Source organism: Phascolarctos cinereus, unplaced genomic scaffold (genome assembly GCF_003287225.1).
Source record: "Phascolarctos cinereus isolate Bilbo 61053 unplaced genomic scaffold, phaCin_HiC Scaffold_726;HRSCAF=1367, whole genome shotgun sequence".
Classification (NCBI taxonomy): domain Eukaryota; kingdom Metazoa; phylum Chordata; class Mammalia; order Diprotodontia; family Phascolarctidae; genus Phascolarctos; species Phascolarctos cinereus.
Window position 1 is genome coordinate 422,387,215 of NW_027556098.1, and position 21,104 is coordinate 422,408,318.

At 49.9% G+C, this 21,104-nt stretch overlaps 1 protein-coding gene across 1 annotated transcript; it reads right to left on the reverse strand.

The window, feature by feature from the left end:
• Positions 1-6,915: 6,915 nt before the first annotated feature.
• On the reverse strand, positions 6,916-20,139 carry LOC110220093 (uncharacterized). The gene is made up of 6 exons (XM_078146429.1): positions 20,133-20,139; positions 19,540-19,614; positions 19,078-19,103; positions 13,823-13,949; positions 12,853-12,939; positions 6,916-8,496 (listed from the first exon to the last, which is right to left on the reverse strand). The coding sequence occupies exons 4-6, from the start codon at positions 13,854-13,856 to the stop codon at positions 7,112-7,114; spliced, it is 1,506 nt and encodes a 501-aa protein (XP_078002555.1). The 5' UTR covers positions 13,857-13,949; positions 19,078-19,103; positions 19,540-19,614; positions 20,133-20,139; the 3' UTR covers positions 6,916-7,111.
• Between the last annotated feature and the right edge of the window lie 965 nt (positions 20,140-21,104).

Sequence of the window (21,104 nt, forward strand, 5' to 3'; positions counted from 1 at the left end):
ATAGAAGATGATGTGAAATATCTCATTGGAAAAACAACTGACCTGGAAAATAGATCCAAGAGAGAGAATTTAAAAATTATTGGACTATCTGAAAGCCATGATCAAAAAAAGAGCCTAGACATCATCTTTCAAGATATTATCAAGGAAAACTGCCCTGATGTTCTAGAACCAGAGGGCAAAATAGAAATGGAAAGAATCCACCAATCACCTCCTGAAAGAGATCTCCAAAGGAAAACTCCTAGGAACAGTGTAGCCAAATTCCAGAGTTCCCAGGTCAAGGAGGAAATATTGCAAGGAGCCAGAAAGAAACAAGTCGAGTATTGTGGAAACAATCAGGATAACACAAGATTTAGCAGCTTCTACATTAAGGGACTGGAGGGCTTGAATATAATATTCCAGAGGGCAAAGGAGATAGGATTACAACCAAGAATCACCTACCCAGCAAAACTGAGTATAATCTTTATGGGGGGAAAAAATGGTAATTCAGTGAAATAGAGGACTTTCAAGCATTCTGATGAAAAGACCAGAGCTGAATAGAAAATTTGACTTTCAAATACAAGACTCCAGAGAAGCATGAAGAGATAAATAGGAAAAAGAAATCATAAGGGACTTCTTAAGGTTGAACTGTTTACATTCCTATATGGAAAGGTGATATTTGTAACTCATGAGACCTTTCTCAGTATTAGGGTAGTTGGAGGGGAAAAATTATATGGATGGATAGACTATATGTATAGATAGAGGGCACAGGGTGAGTTGAAGATGAAGGAGTGATATCTGGAGAATAAAATTAAGGGGTGAGAGAGGATTATACTGGGAGAAGGAGAAAGGGAGAGATAGAATGGGGTAAATTATCTCACATAAAACAGACAAGAAAGGGCTTTTTACATTGGAGGGGAAATGGGGGAAGGTGAGAGGGAATGAGGGAATCTTATTCTCATCAGATTTGGTTTAAGGAGGGAATAACATACACACTCAGTTGGGTATGGAAATCTATCTTACCCTACAGGAAAAAGGGGGGAAGGGGACAAGAGAGCAGGGGGATGATAGAGGGGAGGGCAGATTGGGGGAAGGGGTAATCAGAAGCAAACACTTCTAAGGAGGGACAAGGCGAGAAGAGAATAGAATAAATGTGAGTGGGGGCAGGATAGGATGAAGGGAAATATAGTTTGTTTTTCACAACATGATTATTATGGAAGTGTTTTGCATGACTACACATGTATAACCTGTTTTGAGTTGCTTACCTTCACAATGAGGGTGGGTGGGGACGGAGGAAGGGAGAAAATTTGGAACCCAAATTTTGAAAAACAAATGTTAAAAATTGTTTTCACATACAACTAGGAAATAAGATCTACAGGCAATGGGGTATAGAAATGTATCCTGCCCTACAGGAAAATAGAAGGGGAAGGGGATAAAAGAAGGGTGGGGGGGAGATAGAAGGGAAGGCAGATTAGGGGAAGGGGTATTCAGAATGCGTGCTGTCTTGGGTTTGGGGGAGGGATGAGATGGGGAGAAAATATGGAACTCAAAATCTTGTGGAAGTGAATGTTGAAAACTAAAAAGAAATAAAAATTAATAAGAGAAAAAAATAATTTTTTTAAAAAAAAGTAGCCTCAACCATGGGTCTGTACCAAAAAAACCCCCAAAACCAAAAGCCAACAAAAAAAAAAGAATTTCTGCTCTATAGTTTTTGACTGATGTTTAATCATTTTATTCTTTCCACTACTTTTGTTCCTTTCATCACCTTAACATTTTGATTTTAATTAAAGATATAAAGAATTTATGAGACACCTTCCCTCACCCCCCATTCTGTTCCTTATGTTTCTTTTTAATTGTCTTTAGTCAGTCAAAAGTAGTGCTCAAATTTTCTGTTGTACCTGATGATCAGATATTGATATACCCTTCTAGTATCTTTGCACAGGTCTTCAGTAGCTTTTTAAAAAATAGTTTATTTCTAGTTTTCAACATTCACTTCCCTAAGATTTTGAGTTTTTAATTTTCTCCCCTTCCCTCTACTTCCCCCCCCGCCAAAAGACTGCGTGCACTCCAATATAGGCTCTACTTATACATTCTTTTTTTGGGGGGGGGTGAGGCAATTGGGGTTAAGTGACTTCCCCAGGGTCACACAGCTAGTAAGTGTCAAGTGTCTGAGGCCGGATTTGAGCTCAGGTCCTCCTGACTCCAAGGCTGGAGCTTTATCCACTGAGCCATCTAGCTGCCCGCTATACATTCATATTTAATATTTTCACATTAATCACGATGTAAAGAAGAGATTCTCTGCCCTATTATATCCACTCTTCCTACCTCACATGCCAGCTCCTCTTTGCCTTAGCAGCCAATTCTTTATGAGTTGCTGGAGTTGAAAGCATCCATCATCTCATGGCCAGCCCTCTGGTACTAAGCCTCCCCCAAACTAAGGGAGATGTGGCAAGGATGAACCCTGCTGGTGTAGACTTCAGGAATTCTGAGTCACTTCACCACTCGAAGAGGTCTTTATGGGCGGTATCAGTGGTGGTACCTTCACACAGGACCAGAGAAGCACCAGATATCAGAACTTAGAACATACAACATGGAAGGTGGGGCTGGAGAGATCTTAGAATACAGTATGTAAGAGCTGAAGGGACCTTAATAGGCAGCATGGAATAGTGCGATTGGCATCCAGAAGACCCAGGTTCAAATCCCACCAATGGGGGTGGGAGGGGGGATTTTGCTCCATGCTGCGCCTCTCCTCTCTCTGACTGGATGACTTCTCCCAGAACCTCCAAGGAGGGTGCCCAGGCCAGTGATGCTTCACTCCTGTCCAGGCTGCCCTCCAGGCTTCTACCATGCTCCCCAACACCAGGTACCATTGTGTCTCCCTCCACCTTTTCAGCTTTGATATGTTGTCTTCCCCATTAGAATGTAAGCTCCACAAGGGCAGGGAATGTCTTTCTTTCTACCTGTATTTTTATTCTCAAGGCTTTGCACCATGCACAGTGACCATGGACAAATCCCTTAACCTCTTAGATCAGCCCCAGGGCTATTGAAAGGATCAAATGAGATAACCTCTGAAAAGCTTGTTTCAACCTACAAAGCACCAGATTTGGCATGTATATAGCGCCTACTGTGTGCAAGGCACTGTGCTATACAGACAAAAGTGAGAAAGTCCCTGCCCTCAATATGTCCACATACAAATGTCTACTGAATAAACACGAGGGCATTGGGAGTTAGGGTGACAAGCCACTCGGTATTAGTAGTCAGTATTGGTAGAAGGCTGACCCATCTGTATGGGGCTCTCCTCAGAAGGAGCTGCGTCATTCAATGCTCCATGCCTGCAGGAGGGGCAGAGTCAGGGAGCAAAGCCAGATCCTTCTCTGCTGGTTCCACTCCCCAGCTGAGAGTGCGGGAGACTTCAGGGAAGGCCCCTTGGTGAGATCTGGGATCCTGTCTCTTGACTGAACTAAGACAATCTCCCTCCAGTGGGGAAGTTTCTTCACTCTGTGTGTTTTCTGGTTTATTCCCATCTGAATTATTTTCTGATTTATTTGCCATTGGCCTGAATAAGAGTTTGTTTACTATTTACTCTATGTGTTCATTGAGGCAGCTAGGTGGCATTTTGGATAGAGTTCAGACCTGGAGTCAGGAACACTCATCTTCCCCAGTTCAAATCTGGCCTTAGACAACTTATAGCTGTGTGACTCTGAACAAGTCACTTCACCCTGTTTGCCTCAGTTATCTCATCCGCAGAATGAACTAGAGAAGGAAATGGTGAACCATTCCACTGGCTTTGCCAAGAAAACCCCAAATGGGGTCACAAAGAGTTGTACATGATTGAAACAAATGAACAATGTGTTCACTGTGGCAGTGGCATTTAGTGAGAAGGAAGTCAAGCCTCAGTATAGCTTAGGGCACTCCTTGCCTACTAAGGCCTAGTTTGTCTAGATCACAGATGCACAAGGAGACTGGAACAGTGAGTTGGGAACAAGCTGTGAGGGGCTTTAAAAACCAAACAAAGGATGCATGTAGCCTATATTAGATTGCATGCCGTTCTGGGGAGGGAGGGGAAAGTTATAAAAGTGAATGTTGAGAACTAAAAATAAGCAAACACATGAACAAATAAATAGTTGAACCAAACAAAGGGGCAATCGGGAGCCACTGGCGTTTATAGAGTAAGGGAGTATCCTGATGCTCACGCTCTCAGGTCTGTAGAATGTAGACCATAAGATAGTAGAGAAGAAGGGAACCTTAGAAGTCATCTGGACCCACACCTTGCTTTATTTACATCCATCTTCTCCGTATTTATCTTGCATGTTCTGAATTCCATATGTGGTTTCCCCCATTAGAATGGAAGATCCCTGAGGGCAGGAATTGTTTTTGCTTTTTCTTTGTATCCCCAGCACCTAGCACAGTGTCTGACAACAATAAACAATTAGTATTTGATTGACTGATTTGGTTTTCAAAAGTTTAATTTTTGAATTTATTTGGTTTGTTTAATGTCTAAAGATACCTTTTATTTTTACGTCATGTTAATTTCTGAATATATGCCTTTCCACTTCACACCATCCCCCAGTCTCAGTCAAATCAAAGAGCATTTATTAATCACTATTTGCCGGGTTAACCCTGGGGACACAGACAGAAACGAAGAGAAATAGTCCCTACCTGGAAGGAGTTTACATTCTAATCAGGAAATGGCACACATAAGAGGAAGTTGAAGGTGGAGGGGAGAGGAAGCACCTACATGAAGGGATGGGGATGAAGTCTGGAGAATGAAGGATGGCTGTTCTGAGGCCTTCTTCAAAATGGAGGGAGGAGGCAGCTGAGGCTTGGTGGCAAAGTCCAGGCTGCTGACTACTTCTTATCCTCCCTGCCCCCATATTCTAGGGGTAACCCTGAGGATTGCTGAGGCTTTCCGCCTTGTTCATGAGCCCCTACTGGTGTGCTTCCCATTTCAATCAGCCAGTAGACATCAATTAGCTTTCAGCAAAGGGCATTCACAAAGGTGATATAGTAAGAATAATTGGTTAATAAAAAAAAGTCTGGGGCACCCTCTCAAAGTACACATTGGCCTATGGGAAGAGAGGGCTCAGAGTACCATGGTTGTAAGGCATACACTGAGGACAAGGACACAGATGGCTACAGAAGGACAGTCACCCATGGGAGGAGACAGCTTCAGAAAGTGTGAACCCTTGAACCAGAGAAGGTTACTGCCTATGGATTCAAGAATGAACTTTCAGTAACCAGGAGTTGTGAGTTAGCCCTCTGCTTATCTCTGGGTATCTACTTCAATGCCTGTGTTTTAGAGAAGTGGAAATGAAAGCTGAGAAAACAAGGAGATTGAGGCACAGATTCAAAAAAAGACAAGAGGAAGATGATAATGTGATAAAGTATTAAGGAAAGATAGTAGTTGACACCTTAGTTGAACTTACTATGCGTGGCTAGCTGGGCTTTCTCTAGGAAAGAGATTCCAATGTCCTGGACATGTACTACTTCAGTGTCTCCTTATGGCATGGAGGAGATCATGGGCTCTCAGTGGTTATGCCAGCAGAGCACAAACATAGGCAGGTCCAACCAAGCGGGTTCTGAAACTGGGCCTGGCAATGTCTGAGTCTGTCTTGCGGGCACCAGCTTTCTCTGTAGAGACAGGCTTGTCACCAGCAGGTTGGCACAGCCATTCACAAATACCATCTACCAAAGCACCAAGGGGCTAGGATCATTGATCCTTAAAGCATTGAGCTCATCCTGTGGACTGGACCTCAGGGACTGATGGAGAGCTGTTAAAAACCAGTTCTGCCCTTCCCGGGCAGAGGAGTCCACCACTAACTATAGTCATAGAGCTCCTTCTCTCTATGTCTGCTTCCAATTTATAAAGATTGTTACTGCAGAGGGCCTCTCTTGCCTTTCCTCTTCCCTCTCCTCCCTCCCTCTCCTGCCTCCTACCCTCCTAATGTTTCTGAGTTACCCCCAAGTGGGATGGATTCCCTGTCACTGGAGGTTGGGGGTGGGGGTCCTCCAGAGAAGGCAGGAGGGCCCCTTGTCAGGGAAAGGGGGTTCTAGCTGAGGTACTGTTTGAATGTTACGCCTCTGAGGCAGGTCACTTCCAGCTCTGGGTTCTGGGTTAACCGCCGGCATTTACCCTAAATGCGCTTTAAGGTTTGAAAGGGCTTTCCATGTTATCTCATTTAATTCCCACAACCACCGTCTTGGGAGAGATCATGTCCTTTTTATGAGAAAACTGAGGCACAGAGAGTGCCTTGCCCCCGGGGCTGGAGCTGGTAAATGTTGGACAGCGGCAGTCTTCCTGACCGCAAGTCCAGTGTTCTGTGGACCATGCTGCCCAGCTGGCAGCCTGGCCTCGGTTTCCTCAGAACATACATCTTGCAGGATTTAAAAAAAAAAATTAACATGAATTTTTAAAAGTTTGGGGTTCCCAATTTTCTCCCTCTCCCTCCCATTGGGAAGGCAAAGGATATTATGTCAATGACACATCAGAAATCAGGCAAGGCCTATTTCCAAGTCAGCCCAGTAGCAGAGTTGTTCTGAGACTCCAAGGACATTCTATCTGCAAAGCCCTCTGCAACCCAGAAGGGCAGCTTTGACCGCCAGCACATTCTCCCAAGTGATATTTTCCAGCAGAGGGGAACTCTCTGAGGGCCGAGTCGGAGTTCTGAGCCCAAGCCATTGCTCTGGGGCCGTGACTCTGAAGCTGGCTGCGGCCAGCACGTCACCCCCAATGTGACCACGCTGACTCTGGTCGCCTGGGGAGGCCAGCAGCAGCAGGAGCTGATCCACCCAGCCCCCTCCTCCAGCCCTTGGCGTGAAGGCCCACCTAGTTTCACCCTTCATCCCTATCCCTGGTGGACTGCAAGCTCCCTGAGGGCAGGAACACGCCTCACCCTGCAGAGCAGCCAGGAGAGGGCGCCACACCCACTACCACCTTACTGCGTTTGCAAACGGTCATTTTTATTCTTGACACCCAGCATTTCTTCATCAGCCAGACTGGGGAACTCCCCCAGCCCTTCCCTACAGGGCAGTTAGCTGCCAACCTAAGGCAGGACGTCTCCCACACTCTTGGGCAGTTCTAACCATTCTTCCAGGGGCAGAATGGCCTTCGGTCCCAGCCCTCCTCACTGACGTCCTACAATTCCATCCCATACTGAGGACCCCTTACTGTGTCTGTAGCCCAGAGGCGCTCACCGACATCCAGAGGGTCTTCTCTGGTATGAGTTCTCTGATGTAGAAAAAACTTGGACCTCCAACTAAAGGCTTTCCCACATTTACCGCACTCATAAGGCTTTTCTCCGGTGTGAATTCTCTGGTGTAGAAAAAAATTGTAGCTCCGGCTGTAGGCCCTGCCACATTCGTTGCACGCACAGGGTTCTTCTCCAGTGTGAATTCTCTGGTGCAGAAAAAAATTAGAATTGCGATTGAAAGCCTTCCCACATTCACTGCACTCATAAGGCTTCTCCCCAGTATGGATTCGCTGGTGCTGAGTGAGGACCGAGCTGTGGCTGAAGGCTTTCCCACACTGGAGGCACAGATGAGGCTTCTCTCCAGTGTGAACTCTCTTGTGATCACTCAGGGCTGAATACCGGCCGTAGGCCTTGCCGCACAGGTTACATTCATAGGGCTTCTCGCCAGTGTGACTCCTCCAGTGCTGCATGAGGGAAGAGCGCCGCCTGAAAGATTTCCCGCACGCGTTACACGGATGAGAGCTCTCCTTGGGGAGAAGTCTCTCCGGGTCGTCAGGGCCGGAGCTCTCCTCAGATGCACCCAATGCGCCTCCTCGGAGTTTCTTCTCGGTACAACGCCGCCAGTGATGCGTTAGGTGGGATCTCCTGGCGAAGGGTTTACCGCAGTCCTTACAATCAAAGGGTTTCTCTCCCGTGTGGATTCTCTGGTGTTCAGTGAGCTTGGTCTGCTGAATAAAAGCCTTCCCACACTGGTGACATCCGTAGGGCTTCTCGCCGGTATGGGTCCTCCAGTGGCGGATCAGGGTGGATCGCTGCCTGAACACCTTGCCACACTCATTGCACACGTAGGGCTTCTCGCTAGTGTGAATCCTCTGGTGCTCGTTGAGGTAAGACCGCTGACTGAAGTCCTTCCCACACTCCTTACACAGGTGGGGCTTCACTTCAGCGTGGCTCTTCTGATGTCGACTCAGGCAGGAAATCCGCTTAAACCTTTTCCCACAGCTGCGACACTCAAAGGGTCTCTCTCCGGCGGGACCTTGCCCACCTGTTACTTGGTTTAACCTCAGATGGATGCATGTCTTCAGCCTGTTACACGCCCGGCCCGTCTCACCCGGCTGAGCCTGCTCGTGGAGGCGGGTCAATGGGCTGAAATCACATCCTGGGAAAGAATACGGGCTCTGGGCAGGGTTAAGGGACTTGCTTCCATGTCCAGAGGCTGCTCCCCACTTAGGTTCCTGGTCAGCATCCCCGGTGGTCCCCTCCGATCCCATCTTCCACACTTCTCCTTCTGTAGAAATGCCCCACCTGGCCTCAGTCTGAGTCTTGGAATCTGAAAGAAATCATAACAATAACCGTGACAGTGATAATGCTGCTGCTGCTGGCTAGCTGGCATTTGTATAGCACTTACTATGTGCTAGGCACAGTGCGGAGCCCTTCATAAGTGTTAGCTTGGTTGAGCTACACAACAGCCCTGTGGAGTAGAAGTGACTTGCCCAGGGTCACACAGCTGCTAAGGGTCTGAGGCTGGATTTGAACTCAGGGTTTCCTGATTCCAGGCCTAGCCTTCTAACCACTGTCCCATCTGGCTGCTCTGGAAAAGGCTCAATGTTCACAGAATCCTACCGTTGGAAGGGACCTCAGAGACGATCTGGGCCAGGGGTTCTTAGCCTTTTTTGTGTCCTGGACCCTGTGGCCCAGTCTGGTAAAGCCCACAGACCCCTTTCCTGAGTTATGTTTTTAAATGCATAAAAATACATGGATTACAAAGAAAATTAATTATATTGAAACACAATTATCAAAATATTTTAAAAAGCTTTTTGTTTTAACATTGTTTATACTGTTAATGCTGTTTAATATTAATATTGTTCAAGTATTAAAAAATGAATCCTGTGTTAAGAACCTCTGACATGCTACAAATCTGTGGTCAATCTGTGGAACAGATTAGCTCCACAATATATGGAAGTAATTGACCACAGTAATCTATTATTTGATAAAACCAAAGATCCCAGATATTTGAGGAAATGGCAGAAACTAGGGACAGACCAACATCTCATACCATACACCAAGACAAATTCCAAATGGGTACATGATTTAGACATAAAGAGTGACATCATAAACAAATTAGAGGAATATGGAAGAAATTATCTGTCAGCTCTATGGAGAGCAGAAGAGGTCATAACCAAAGAGGAGACAGAGAGCTCCACAGGAAGGAAAATCAATAATTATCATTACATAAAATTTGTAATTTGGAACTATGCATACCTTTTTTTTTTTTCAAATTTTAAGGTAAGTGGTTCTTTCTTTTTTAAAAAATGTAAATAGTACTTTATTTTTTCCAATTACATGTAGACAATTTTCAACATCATTTTTTCTAAGATTTTGACTTTCAAATTTTTCTCTCTCCTTTCTTCACCTTTCCCTTCCCCAAGACAGCAAGCCATTTGGTATCAATTACACGTGTGCGATCACATAAAACATTTTCACATGAGTCGTGTTGTGAAAGAAGAAACAGAGCAAAAAGAAAAAAACCATGAGAAAAACAAAGAAAATGAAAATTGTATGATTTGGTCTGCATCAGTTCATTCTCTGCATGTGGATGGCATTTTCCATCATGAGTCTTTTGGAATTGTCTTGGATCATTGTAATGCTGGGAAGAGCGAAGTCTATCATAGTTAATCATTGCACAGTGTTGCTGTCACTGTGTGCAATGTTCTCCTGGCTATAGCACATACCTTTTGACACAGTGATATCCCTAATGGTTCTATACCTCAAAGAGATCAAAGAAAGGGGAAAAGCATCCTTATGTACAAAAATATTCATAGCAGCTCTTTTTGTGGTGGTAAAGCATTGTAAACAGGGGGAATGCCCATCAGCTGGGGAATGGCTGAACAAGCCATGGTATCTGAAGGTAACAGAAATCTATAAGAAATGATGAAAGGGATGGTTTCAGAGAAGAACCAATACAACGTGAAGGAAGCAGAACCAGGGAAACAATTTATGTAATGATAGCAATTCTGTAAAGATAAACAACTTTGGAAGACTTGGGAACTGTGATCAATACAATGATTTACCACAATTGCAAAGGACTCACAACAAAATATGCTATTTACCTCCAGAGTGCAGACTGAGGAATTGTTTTGGACATGGTCAGTAAGGGAATTTGTAATGGGTTTTATTTTTCTTACTTTCTCAACTCGGGGAGGGGTGGAGGGATGGAGAAGGGAAGAGTGGAGAATTCAAACCTAAAAATAAAATTTACAAAAATAAAATTATTTTTTAAAAAAGGACTCCTGAAGACTTACATGAACTGATGCTGAGTGAAGTGAGCAGAACCAGAACATTATACACAGTAACAGCCACATTGTGGGATGACTAACTTTGACAGACTTAGCTCTTCTCAGCAATGAAGGGATCTAAGACAAGTCCAAAAGTCTCATGATAGAAAATGCTATCCACGTCCAGAGAAAGAACCATGGAGTCTGAACGCAGATCAAAGCATGCTATTTTCTCTCCTTTTTCTTTCTTTCTTGTGGCTTTTCCCTTTTGTTCTGATTATTCCTTTACAACATGACTGATGTGGAAATGTGTGTAATAGGATTGTACATATATAACCTATATCAGATTGCATGCCATCTTGGGGAGGGGGGAGGAGAGGGAGGAGAAAAAAAATTTGGAACTCAAAATCTCATAAAAGTGAATGTTGAAAACTATCTTTCCATGTAATTGAAAGAAATAAAATACTATTAAGTTGGGGGGGGGGAAAGGACTCTTGATCTATGTCAAGCTGGCACCCCATATACAACAATCTTGACAAGTACTCATTAAAACATCTCATTCATTCACTCATTCCCCTTAAGAGAGCAGGCCTATAGGTTTCTCTGCAGCATCTCTGGCATTTCCTGGCTGTGTGACCTTGGGACATTCACTTCAAGTCTCTGGCCCTGCGTATCTGTTAAATGCCTGCCTCCCAGGGACCTTAGGGAGCCCTGACCTTCGTGAAGCAGCCTCATCCTGCTCTGAGGCTTCTCCTCTCCTTGTTAGGAGCCTATATGGGAATGTAGTCAGCTGGCCTCCACTGCCCCCGGTTCTGCCTTCAGGAGTCAACCAGAAAACTCAAACCTCTCTTCCCCAGATACTCAGAGGCAGGGGGTGAGTGAGTGATTGCATCCTCTCTTCTCCGTGTTAAAATGACCCTCCCCAGTTCCTTCAAACTATTCTTGGAAGGCTGAGTCTCGGGTCCCTTCATCATCCTGCTTACCTGTTTTCCTTATGGAAAAAGAATTAAGATGTCGGACAATGAGAATGAAGAATACAAGAATTGCAGTCCTAAGACCTGGGTTCAAAAGCCAGTGATGCTTTTCACTTGAAGGCTTACACAGCACCTGCCCTGCCTCCCTTCACAGGACTAGAGGTTGGGGAAGGGGAGTAGGGAGTGATTTGCCCAAGGTCACAAAGATTTGCCCAGGGCTGTTGTGAGGATCCAATGGGACTGTAGGATTGGGAAGAGTGATTTCTATTCTAGTAACAATAATAAACATTTCTATACCCACTTCCAATTTACAAAGCCCTTTCCTCGCTGCAACCCTGTGAGGGAGGCAGTCAAGTATCATTATTTCCATTTTGCAGATGGGAAAAACTGAAGCTTCAAAAGGCCAAACTGCCAGTCCAAGGTACCAGGAACAGAAGTGCAGTCTTCTGTGTCTACCCCAGGCCCTTCTCACCAAGGCTGCCTGTCATGATATGAACAGGCACAAGGAATGATCCCTTTGCCTGCAACCCAGTCCACCCCCTGCTGTCACTGGCAGGTCCCACCCTCCAGAAGGGAGGCAGGCGGTCAAGCTGAAAAGCGCCCAGTCTCTCCAGCCTCACAAAGCGAGAGAAGGTGCAAGCTGCTGGGCTTGGGGAAATGAGAGCAAGGAAATGGAGAAGGCATTCAGACGAACTGCCGTGTTAGAGAAGAGCCAGAGGAGCTCTGCTCCCAGCTGGCCTGGGCCGCAGCAAGTAGCCAGTCGTGGAGGGATTACACGAGGTCAGCAAAGCCTGCCTTCTACCTGTCCAAGGGCCTTGGGCCAGCCTGTGCCTCACAAGGGTGGGAATGGAGATGTTTTAGTCATAGCCTGATCTAATTGGGACATCTAGCTCTGGACGGGGAGGAAGGCAGTACAAGGCTAACAGAGAGTCCAGAGCCAGGGTTCAGAAGGCCTGGGCTCTGATCTAGACCTCACCACTAACCAACTACCTCTTCATGCTTTGAACAAGTCATTTGCCCATTCTCTGGGCCTCAGCTTCCTCTGCTGTAGCAACAGTAATGGGCACTCATGTAGACCTTTAAGGTTTGCAAAGTACTTTACATGTTTTCTCATCATCTGATCTTCACAACAACTCTTGTGAGGCAGGCGCTAATCTTATCTCCATTTTACAGATGAGTAAACTGAGGTAGAAGTACAGTGACTTATCCAGGGTAACAGCTAGTTAGAGCTGTGGAATTCCACAACCCTCCAGGTGCAGTACTCCTCCAGTGGTACAGAGCTTCTAAGAAGAGGGGCTGTGGCCGCTAAGCTCCCTCGTGGCTCTGCCTTTTTCGGACAGGGACCCTCACCCCCCAACCCAATGGGCTCTGAGGATACCCCCAAACACATCCAAACCTGGCCTCAGGTAGCACCCCCCCGATCTCCCTCACACTCACCAGAAGGAATGCTCCCTGGAAACTCTCTTCCTTCCCCTTGCTCAAGCCAGGAGATGATCTGTGGTCTGGATCCAGGGGACTCTGGCCCTGAGGAAAGACGGCACACCATGCTTTGGACAGCTCCCCCAGCATAGGCCTAGGAATGCCTGGTTGGGGTTCAGTGTGGGGCAAGCGGGGCAGAGGCCCCCACACGGCTGGGGTGGGGGCTAGTGATTGGGGCCTGGAGAGTAGGGACCTGGCCCTGCAGTCCAAAGGGAACCCCCTTGGGGGGGGGTCAGCTGAGCCTCACGAAGCCCTCCCTCTGCCTTCAGCCTGAGCAGCCTCATTGAGAAGACAGGGTAAACGTTTGTACTGACAACTTCACAGAGAAGTTGGGAGGGTCAAGGGAGATCCTGAGCAAAGAGCTGAGTGACCCAGCGCATGGCCCTGCACCTGGCAGCCTCAGTCTCCTCCTCTGTAAGATGAGGGAATAGATTCCAAGATCTATGAGAGAATGAGAGAGAAGGAAGGCCGAGAAGAGTGTCCCTAGGGCCTTGGAGGAGGAACCTCGGCTCGCAAAGAAGTGACCGCGGGCAGTAACACGCAGCAGCACTGAGATCTGAAGCCAGGCCCCTGAGGACAGGCTCAGGGCCCTCCCCTAACATTGATAGGGATAGAGACGGTCCCATGGAGGGCTCAAAGGTTGCAAAGGGCTTTATGCAGGAGATCTCAATTTGTCCTGACAGCCCTGGGAGGCAGGTACTATTATTATATTCATTGTGCAGATGAGGAAACTGAGGCACAGCGGGGGAAAGGTGTTTGCCTAGAGTCACCCAGCTAGTCCAGAGTCCCACACACTGAGGCACCTAGCTGCCACTCTGCCATTTGCTCTCCTGTCTCTGGGCAGGAGCCGAGGGCCCGGGCCCCAAACGTGGCCAGGCTGCAGAGAAGTCCCAAAGGCTGCCTCTGCCTGAGGAGAGGGTGGCTTTACCCAGGGAGACGAGGTTTCTGTAGTTCTCCAACATCACGTCCCTGTAGAGCTGCCTCTGAGTGGGGCCAAGACCCTTCCACTGGTCCGGGGAGAGGTCAATGGTCACGTCTTGGAAGGTTACTGCTGACTGCAATGAGAGGTATGGGTCTGCTGAGCTAAAGACTGGGAGGTAAGGCTGCCCCTGGCCTGGGGTAGTGCACACCAAAACTCACGCTCCAGTCAGGACAGGATGCTACCGACAGTCCTAAGTCACCGGCTCAGCAAATCAGGGTGGAAAGAACCCGAGAACCCCTCACAGCCACCTTCCCAATGACCGCGAATGTACCTCAGAGAATGCTTCTCTGAGAAACTGAGGCCACACACCAAGCACTCCCTCTCATCTCCTGTCACACAGCTTTCCCCACTATTTCCTCCAGAACCCCCTGCTCCCATCCCATCTTGCCTTCTCCTGCAGACTGCCCCTCCCATCACCATCACCCCAGCTGCTCCCTCCAAGCTTACCAACGGTCTCTTGACTGCTGACCTTTACTCAGTCCTGGGCCTTCTTGAGGTTTCTGCAGCACCTGACTCTGTTGCATCTTCTCTTCTCGAGGTTTTTGGGGCACCTGGTTCTCGTCCTGCCTGCCTGACCATTCCTCTTCAGCTGAGTCCCCACTAACCACCAGTGTCCCCAGGGCTCTGGCCTGAGCCGCCTTCTCTTCTTCCTCGCTGCTACTTCTGGGTGACGATGAAGCTTCCTTCAACGATCACCTCTGTGCTGCTGATTCTCAAATCTGCTCACATAGCCCTAACCTCCCTGCTAATCTCCAGTCTCACATCTCCTACTGCCCACCAGACATCCTGGGCTGGAAGCCTTGGTAAACTTAAATTCCACTCTTAATATGTCCAAAACTGAACTCATCATCTCCCCCTCCACCAAAGCCCTCACCCTCCTCCCTCCCCTCTTAATCTCAAGGGCACCCCCATTCTCTAAGCCCCTTGGGTTCCCACCTAGGAGTCATCCTGGACTCTTCCCTGTCTCACCCCCCAGATCTGCTATGGTGCTGAGGCCTGTCGTCTTCACTGTCTCATCACCTTCTCTCCTCTGACCCTGCCCCAGCCTGGTGCAGGCCCTCATCCCCTCACCCCTGGACCACCTGCCTGCCCCCAGCCTTTCTCCACGCCTGTCCATCCCCTATTCAGCCCCAAAGAGATTCTCCTAAAGAGCAGGCCTCCCCCCGCCCCAGAGCTGCCTATCACCTCCAGGGTCAAATCCAACATCCTGTCGGGCTTTCAAGCCCTCCCTAACCAGCCCCCTCCTACCTTTCTAGTCTTATTGCATCATACACTGTTTGATTCAGTGACCCTGGACTGCTGGCTGCTCCTCACACAAGACGCTCCATCTCCTGACTCTGGGCATTTTCTCAGGCTGTTCCTCGTGCCTGGCACGCCCTTACTTCTTGCCTCCACCTCCTGGCTTCCTTCGGGCCCCTAAAATCTCCTCTTCCGCCAGAGGCTCTTCCCACTCCCTATCGCCAGCACCCGCTGCTCTGGGGTCCCCTCCAGTTTACTCTGTGTGCACCATTAGTTACAGCTTGTCTCCCACCTGAGCCCCTTGGCAGGAGGCACCACGTATTGGCCCTCCCTGTCCCCCCAGCACTCAGCTCGGTGCCCTGCACATAGACTGACTTTGGCTGAGCGCTTCCAGAGACTGGCCGGACAAAGGCTCCTGCCAGGGGAGCTCCCCTCCCTGAGGGCCGGCCCCACAGCCCTTTGGGGACTGGGGTCTTCAGGCTGGGAATTCTAAGCACCTCCCCTCTAACTCTTAAAGATCTCACCCCTCCCATGAAAACAAAAGGCCTCAGGTGGCCTCTGACTCCCACAGATGGAAGGGCCCTCAAGGGCCAGGTCATCCCACTTGTACCCAAACAAGGCAGGTGGGTGGGAAGGGGAGAGTGCTGGGCCTACAGGCAGAGAGAGCCAAGTTCAAATTCTGCTGCAGACCCTTAGCAGCCATGGGACCCTGGGCAAGGCTCCTCCCTTGTCTCAGCCTCAGTTTATCTGTATAATGAGGGGCTTAGAGTCGATGACCTCAGTGGACATCTCTGCTCTCCAGCATCGTCTTCCCGCCATACAGGGCTGACTCCTAAGGTCTCCTTATCTTGCACCAAAGTCTCCCTTAAGGCTCCTGGCTCTGCCTGCTGGGGCCCAGCTGGATTGTCACAGACAGGCCTCCATGGTCATTCCCAACAAGTGACCGTCCAACCTCTGCCTGAAGACCTTCTGGGAAGATGAGGCCATGGCTCTGCAAGCAGCTGGCCAGGCCTCACCATCAGGCCCGTCCGCAGCCTCCCCTCGTGCTCTGGGTCCTGCCCTCTGGGACCAGCAAAACCAGTCTATAAGTCTCTACAAGAGACAGCTGTCCTGTTCCCACTAGGCCTTCTCCAGCTCCCTGTGTCACGGATGGAAGGCCCTCCCCTCTCACGGCTGCTTTCCTTGGAGCCCAATGCTGAATGCCACGCTCCTCCTGGAGGTGTGACGGCCGAGGGCGATCCTCCCTACTTCTGTTGGCTGTGACTGTCCAGGACGTGCTCGGTTGTGTCGTCGCTACATCCCAAAGTGCTGATTCACGTCGAGTTTGTGGTTAACTCAAAGACCCCGGGGATCTTCCAGAACCACTGCTGGCTAACTGGGATCCACCAGATTATGCTCAGGAAGGCGATTTTTTGAACCCAAGTGGAAGATCTGCCATTGATCCCTAGCACAGAGTCACAGATTCAGCCCGGTGCTTGAGCCTTCAAGATCTCTTGGGATCACTGCTAATGTTAGAAAGACTGTGGAAGATGGAGGAAGGGGATGGAAGACTGGGGACAGGCAAATGTCCTGATTTTCTAGAAAATAAGGCCTGCTAGTTATAGGCCAATGAACTTGACTTTGATTTCTGGAAACATTCTAGCATAGATCACTAAAGGGATGGTTGGTGAACCTCTAGAAAGGGCAGCAACGATTCTAAAGAGCCAACCTGGCTTTATCAAGCACAGGCCATGTCACCTTACCCCCATATCCTTTTCATTTTTTTTAAACAGGATTACTAAACTAGTAGAGTAGAGGAATGCGGCGGGATATCGTTTTCCTAGATTTTAGCAAAGCATTTGATAGTCTCTTGTGTTCCGCAGAGAGAGGATAGAGAGATTTTGACTGGATATTAATGCAATTCACTGGAGTCAGAACTGGGTAGGTGGCTGGACTCATGGCTCAAATGGACCTGGCCTCAGACACATACTAATTTTGTGACCCAGGGCAAGTCACTTCATCTGTTTGCCTCAGTTTTCTTATCTTTAAAATGGGGATAATAATAGTACTGCCTCCCAGAGTTGTTTCCTTCTCCAGCTCATCTTACAGATGAAGAAACTGAGGCAAACAGGGTAAAGTGACTTGCTCAGGGTCATACAGCTAGTAAATATCTGAGGTCAGATTTGAACTCTGGTCTTCCTGACTCCAGGCTTAGCACGTTATCCACTGTGCCATCTAGCTGCCCCACCTGGCATGTAGTAAGCACTTAATAGATGTTATTTCTTTTCCTCCTTTCCATCACTTTTCAGGTCTGTACTAGATGCAAATTTGCTGAGTATGTCACCTATAAATTTGTTAGTCTCTTATGCCATTCTTATGGAAAATTTGAGAGAGGTAAGAGTATAATTAAATGGGTCCCAAACTGGCTGAATGACTAAATTCAAAGAACTAGTGAATGATTCCTTGTCAATGTTGTAGGAAAGATGTCTCCAGTGGAGTGCTCTAGGGATCTGCACTTGGCTCAGCCACTCCACCATTTTCTCAGTGACTAAGGATTCAGTCAAAGGGCTGTACTTGAGGACCTAGAGGGCCATATGTGGCCTTGAGGCCATAGGACCCCCACCCCTGGGCTAGGATGAAGAGCTATCCAGCATCCTTATGAGAGAGGCTCAGAGTGAGACACACATTTTGCGGACTCAGCCAATGTGGGAGCTGGTTTTACTTGACTATGCACATTTGCTCCAAGGTTCATTCCTTCTCCTTCCTTTTTTCCTTCCTCCCTTCTCTCCCGTCCTCCCAATGGGAGTATGGAGATAGGAGGGTGAGAAAAGGGGTCTCTGCTCATTTAAGAACAAAGCCAACTTGCAATGTTTGGGATGGAGCAGAGAAGCCTCACGAGGGTGATTTCAGCTACCTTCTCACACCTGAAGGGCCATCAGGGGGAAGGGGGATGAGCCTAATTCTGTTTTGCAACAGAGGGCAGAGGCCAGAAGTTGTCACGAGTCAGATCCGGGCTTGTCTGTAAGGAGAAGCAGGTGCTGTGAATGAGAACAAGCCTGCTCCCCACAGAGCGTGCTTGCCAAGTCTGGAGTTCTTCCAGCAGAGGCTTGCTCTGGCAGGCTGCGGCAGGATGCCGAGGCCTCTCCTGGCTCTGCAGTCCTCTGTTGCCGTACCTCTGCGGCCTCCTTTCGGGGCTCAGACCCCTGCTGGATGTAGGCCAGGGTTGTTCCTGGGCCTTCCTCTCTCTCTCTCTGACCTCCTCAGTCAGTCCCCACAGGCTGAATCAGCTCTCCACCGAGGCCTCGAAGGCTCCAGACTCTGTCTGGCCTCTGGTGCCAAGTGGGCATTTCCAAAGCACATCTCACTGACATTTCAGACTCGTCATCTCTCCCCCAGACTGACCCGTTTCCACCGAGGGCCCCTGCACCTTCACATCCCTCAGAGCCCTGCCCAATGCCTCCCTTGCCCTCTCTGCCCACATCCACGACGTCACCAAGTCTCAGGCTCTCCCTCCATCCTCTCCTCTCCACCAGGCTAGCTGAGGCTCCATCACCCTGGGCAGGTCCTGTCTGACCACCCCCTGCCCCCAGGCCCTCCCATTACAAAGTGGCCTTTTCTTAAGGGCCGGCCTTTCCAGGTCACTCCCAGTGGCTCTGTAGCCCTCCAGACAGTCCATCCTCAGGGGGGCTCCTTGGCCATGCCATTCTCCCCTCCCTGGCCCCTAAGACACTGTCTCCTCCTCCTGCTCTTCTCCATGACCCAGAATTCTCAGCTTCCTTCTAAGCTCTGCTGCTCCCTCCTACAGGCAGCCCTCCTGGATCCCAGGGTGGCTGGTGCCCTCCAAGTGACCTTGCATTTATTGACCCCGCCTGTATGTTACCCCAGTAAAGTGGAGGTTCTTTGGAGGCACGCCCTGTTTCATTTGTATATTCAGGACAAAGGACTGGGCCTTATGTAAGGCTGGCTGGTTGATGGAAGCTCACCCAGGCACTGGCTGTCGAGAGGGTCCCTGGGGACAGAAGACAAAGGTGCTGTGAGCTGCTGGGAAGGGAGGGCTGGACCAAGGATCCAGGTGGGCCCAGCTGCCTGGAAGGGAGCAGATAGGGTCCAAGTCTTTCACCCAGAGGAGGGAAGAGTGAACTGAGGCCCTTGCTGCTGCATGGCACTCCCAACCTTGGCGGCCAGGGCCTCCAGCTGAGTGCAGAAGACCTGAGTTCAAGTCCTGCCTTCAGCCCCTCACCCTCACCCTCTATTGCCCACCCGGCTCGCCAGTTCTCACCTCCCTCCTCCAGGGTCTGCTGGACGATGGGCCCCCACAATCCCTACAAGTAGGATGGTCAGTAGCTGCTTTAGCTCTGGCAGCTCTGGGCTCTGTCTATCACACGAATGGCTGGTCCCAAGCAGAGGCTCAGAGCCTCCTGGGGTCTCCCCAGAAGGAAACCCACCCAGTGGACATCGCTCCCAGAACCGGACAGGGGGCTCAAAGTCTTTTCTTCCTGCAGCAGCTTCCCTCGGAAAACCTGGGAGAGAAACGGAAGGAGGGCCGGTTAGGAGAAGGGCTCAGGACTGTGACCTGACCTGGAACCCTAGAAAACCCAGCTGAGCCAATCACAAAGGGGAGCCTGGGGCCTCAGGGCTGGGGCACCTCCTCCACCCCAGGAACGTCTCCTGCAGCCCAGGGGCCTCAGCACCACCCTACGGGCTCCCACCTCTCCAGAAGGAGGCTCTTGTCTGACCCGGCATCTTACATGGGAGGTAAGGGAAAGTCAAGAACTTGTCAAACAGAGAGCCCCACACTCATGCAGTAGCTGACGCTGCCGGGCCTTCCCTGCCCTAACCCGGGTCTTCATGCAGAGGCTGGGGGGAGCACTTGGCCAGAGGGAGGCTTTGGGGGAGGCCCCAGGCAGGAGGATATCCCTCCCAGTGTTAGGCCCACCCCTCCAGCTTTACCCACCCCCTTGTCCAAAAATGGGCACGTGGTCTTTCCTCCTAAGACCCGCCTCCTGGGCAGGACACACCATCTGGCTCCAGGCCATACCCTGTGTGACAATCCATATCCTGCCCCCAGGTCTTTGCCCAGGCTGTGCTCCGTGCTGGGACGCATTCCTTCCTCACCACCACCTCGGACTCCCTAGCTTTCTCTGGCAGCCCCTTGTCCTGCAGAGGACCCAAGCAGCCCGCGCTGCTCCCCCCCGCAGTTAATGCTCTCCACCCTAGAAATGACTGAACTTTTCCAGGTAACTGTCCGATGCGAGTGTTACTACTGCCCGAGAGAATGGCTTCACGGCCGTCTTCACCTCCCAGTGTCTGGCGGGTGTAAGCGCTTAGTGCGAGCTGAACTGAAGCGGCCACTCCAACTCTCTCATTTTACAGCAGGGTAAGCTGAGGCGGAGAGGGAGAGGAACCGCCCACGGTGCAGGAGCGGGTAAAAGGCAGGTCTTGAATTCGTGTCCTCGAACTCTCCCGCGGGGTTAAGTGAGCTGTCCGCTAGGGAATGAGCCTCCCGGGGTGTTGGGGCACGCGGGGGCGCGTCCTGCGGGTCTCAGCCGGCCCGGGGCAGCGCGGAAAGAGGAGCCAGCCCCATTCCTGCGCACTCCGCACCTCCCGGCCGCCGGCCCGCGGCGGTAACTGACCACAGGGCTCCGAGCCCCTCCCGCGGGAGTTCGGCAGGCCTCTTCTGCGCCGCTGCGAGAAGAAACTCGCGGCCGGGAGCAGCTGGCCAATCAGCACGCGCTCCCCCTCCAGGCCCCGCCCCGGGAGCACTCCATAGCAACGCGACTAGCGACCCACTGCCGCCGCCATCCCGGAAGTGCTGCTGCCCCGCGTTCTTCTGGGAAATGTAGTCTTTGCCAGGCAAGGAGGTGTTTAGGGCGGCATCCTCGGGGAGGTGTGCGAGGGCGCTCAGGGCGGCCGGTCCAGCCCCCCAGTTTCACCCTGGGGAAACCGAGGGGCAAGCCGTATTGAACAAAGGAAACTGAGGCCAGGAGTGGAAAAAGGAAGAATGGCGGGA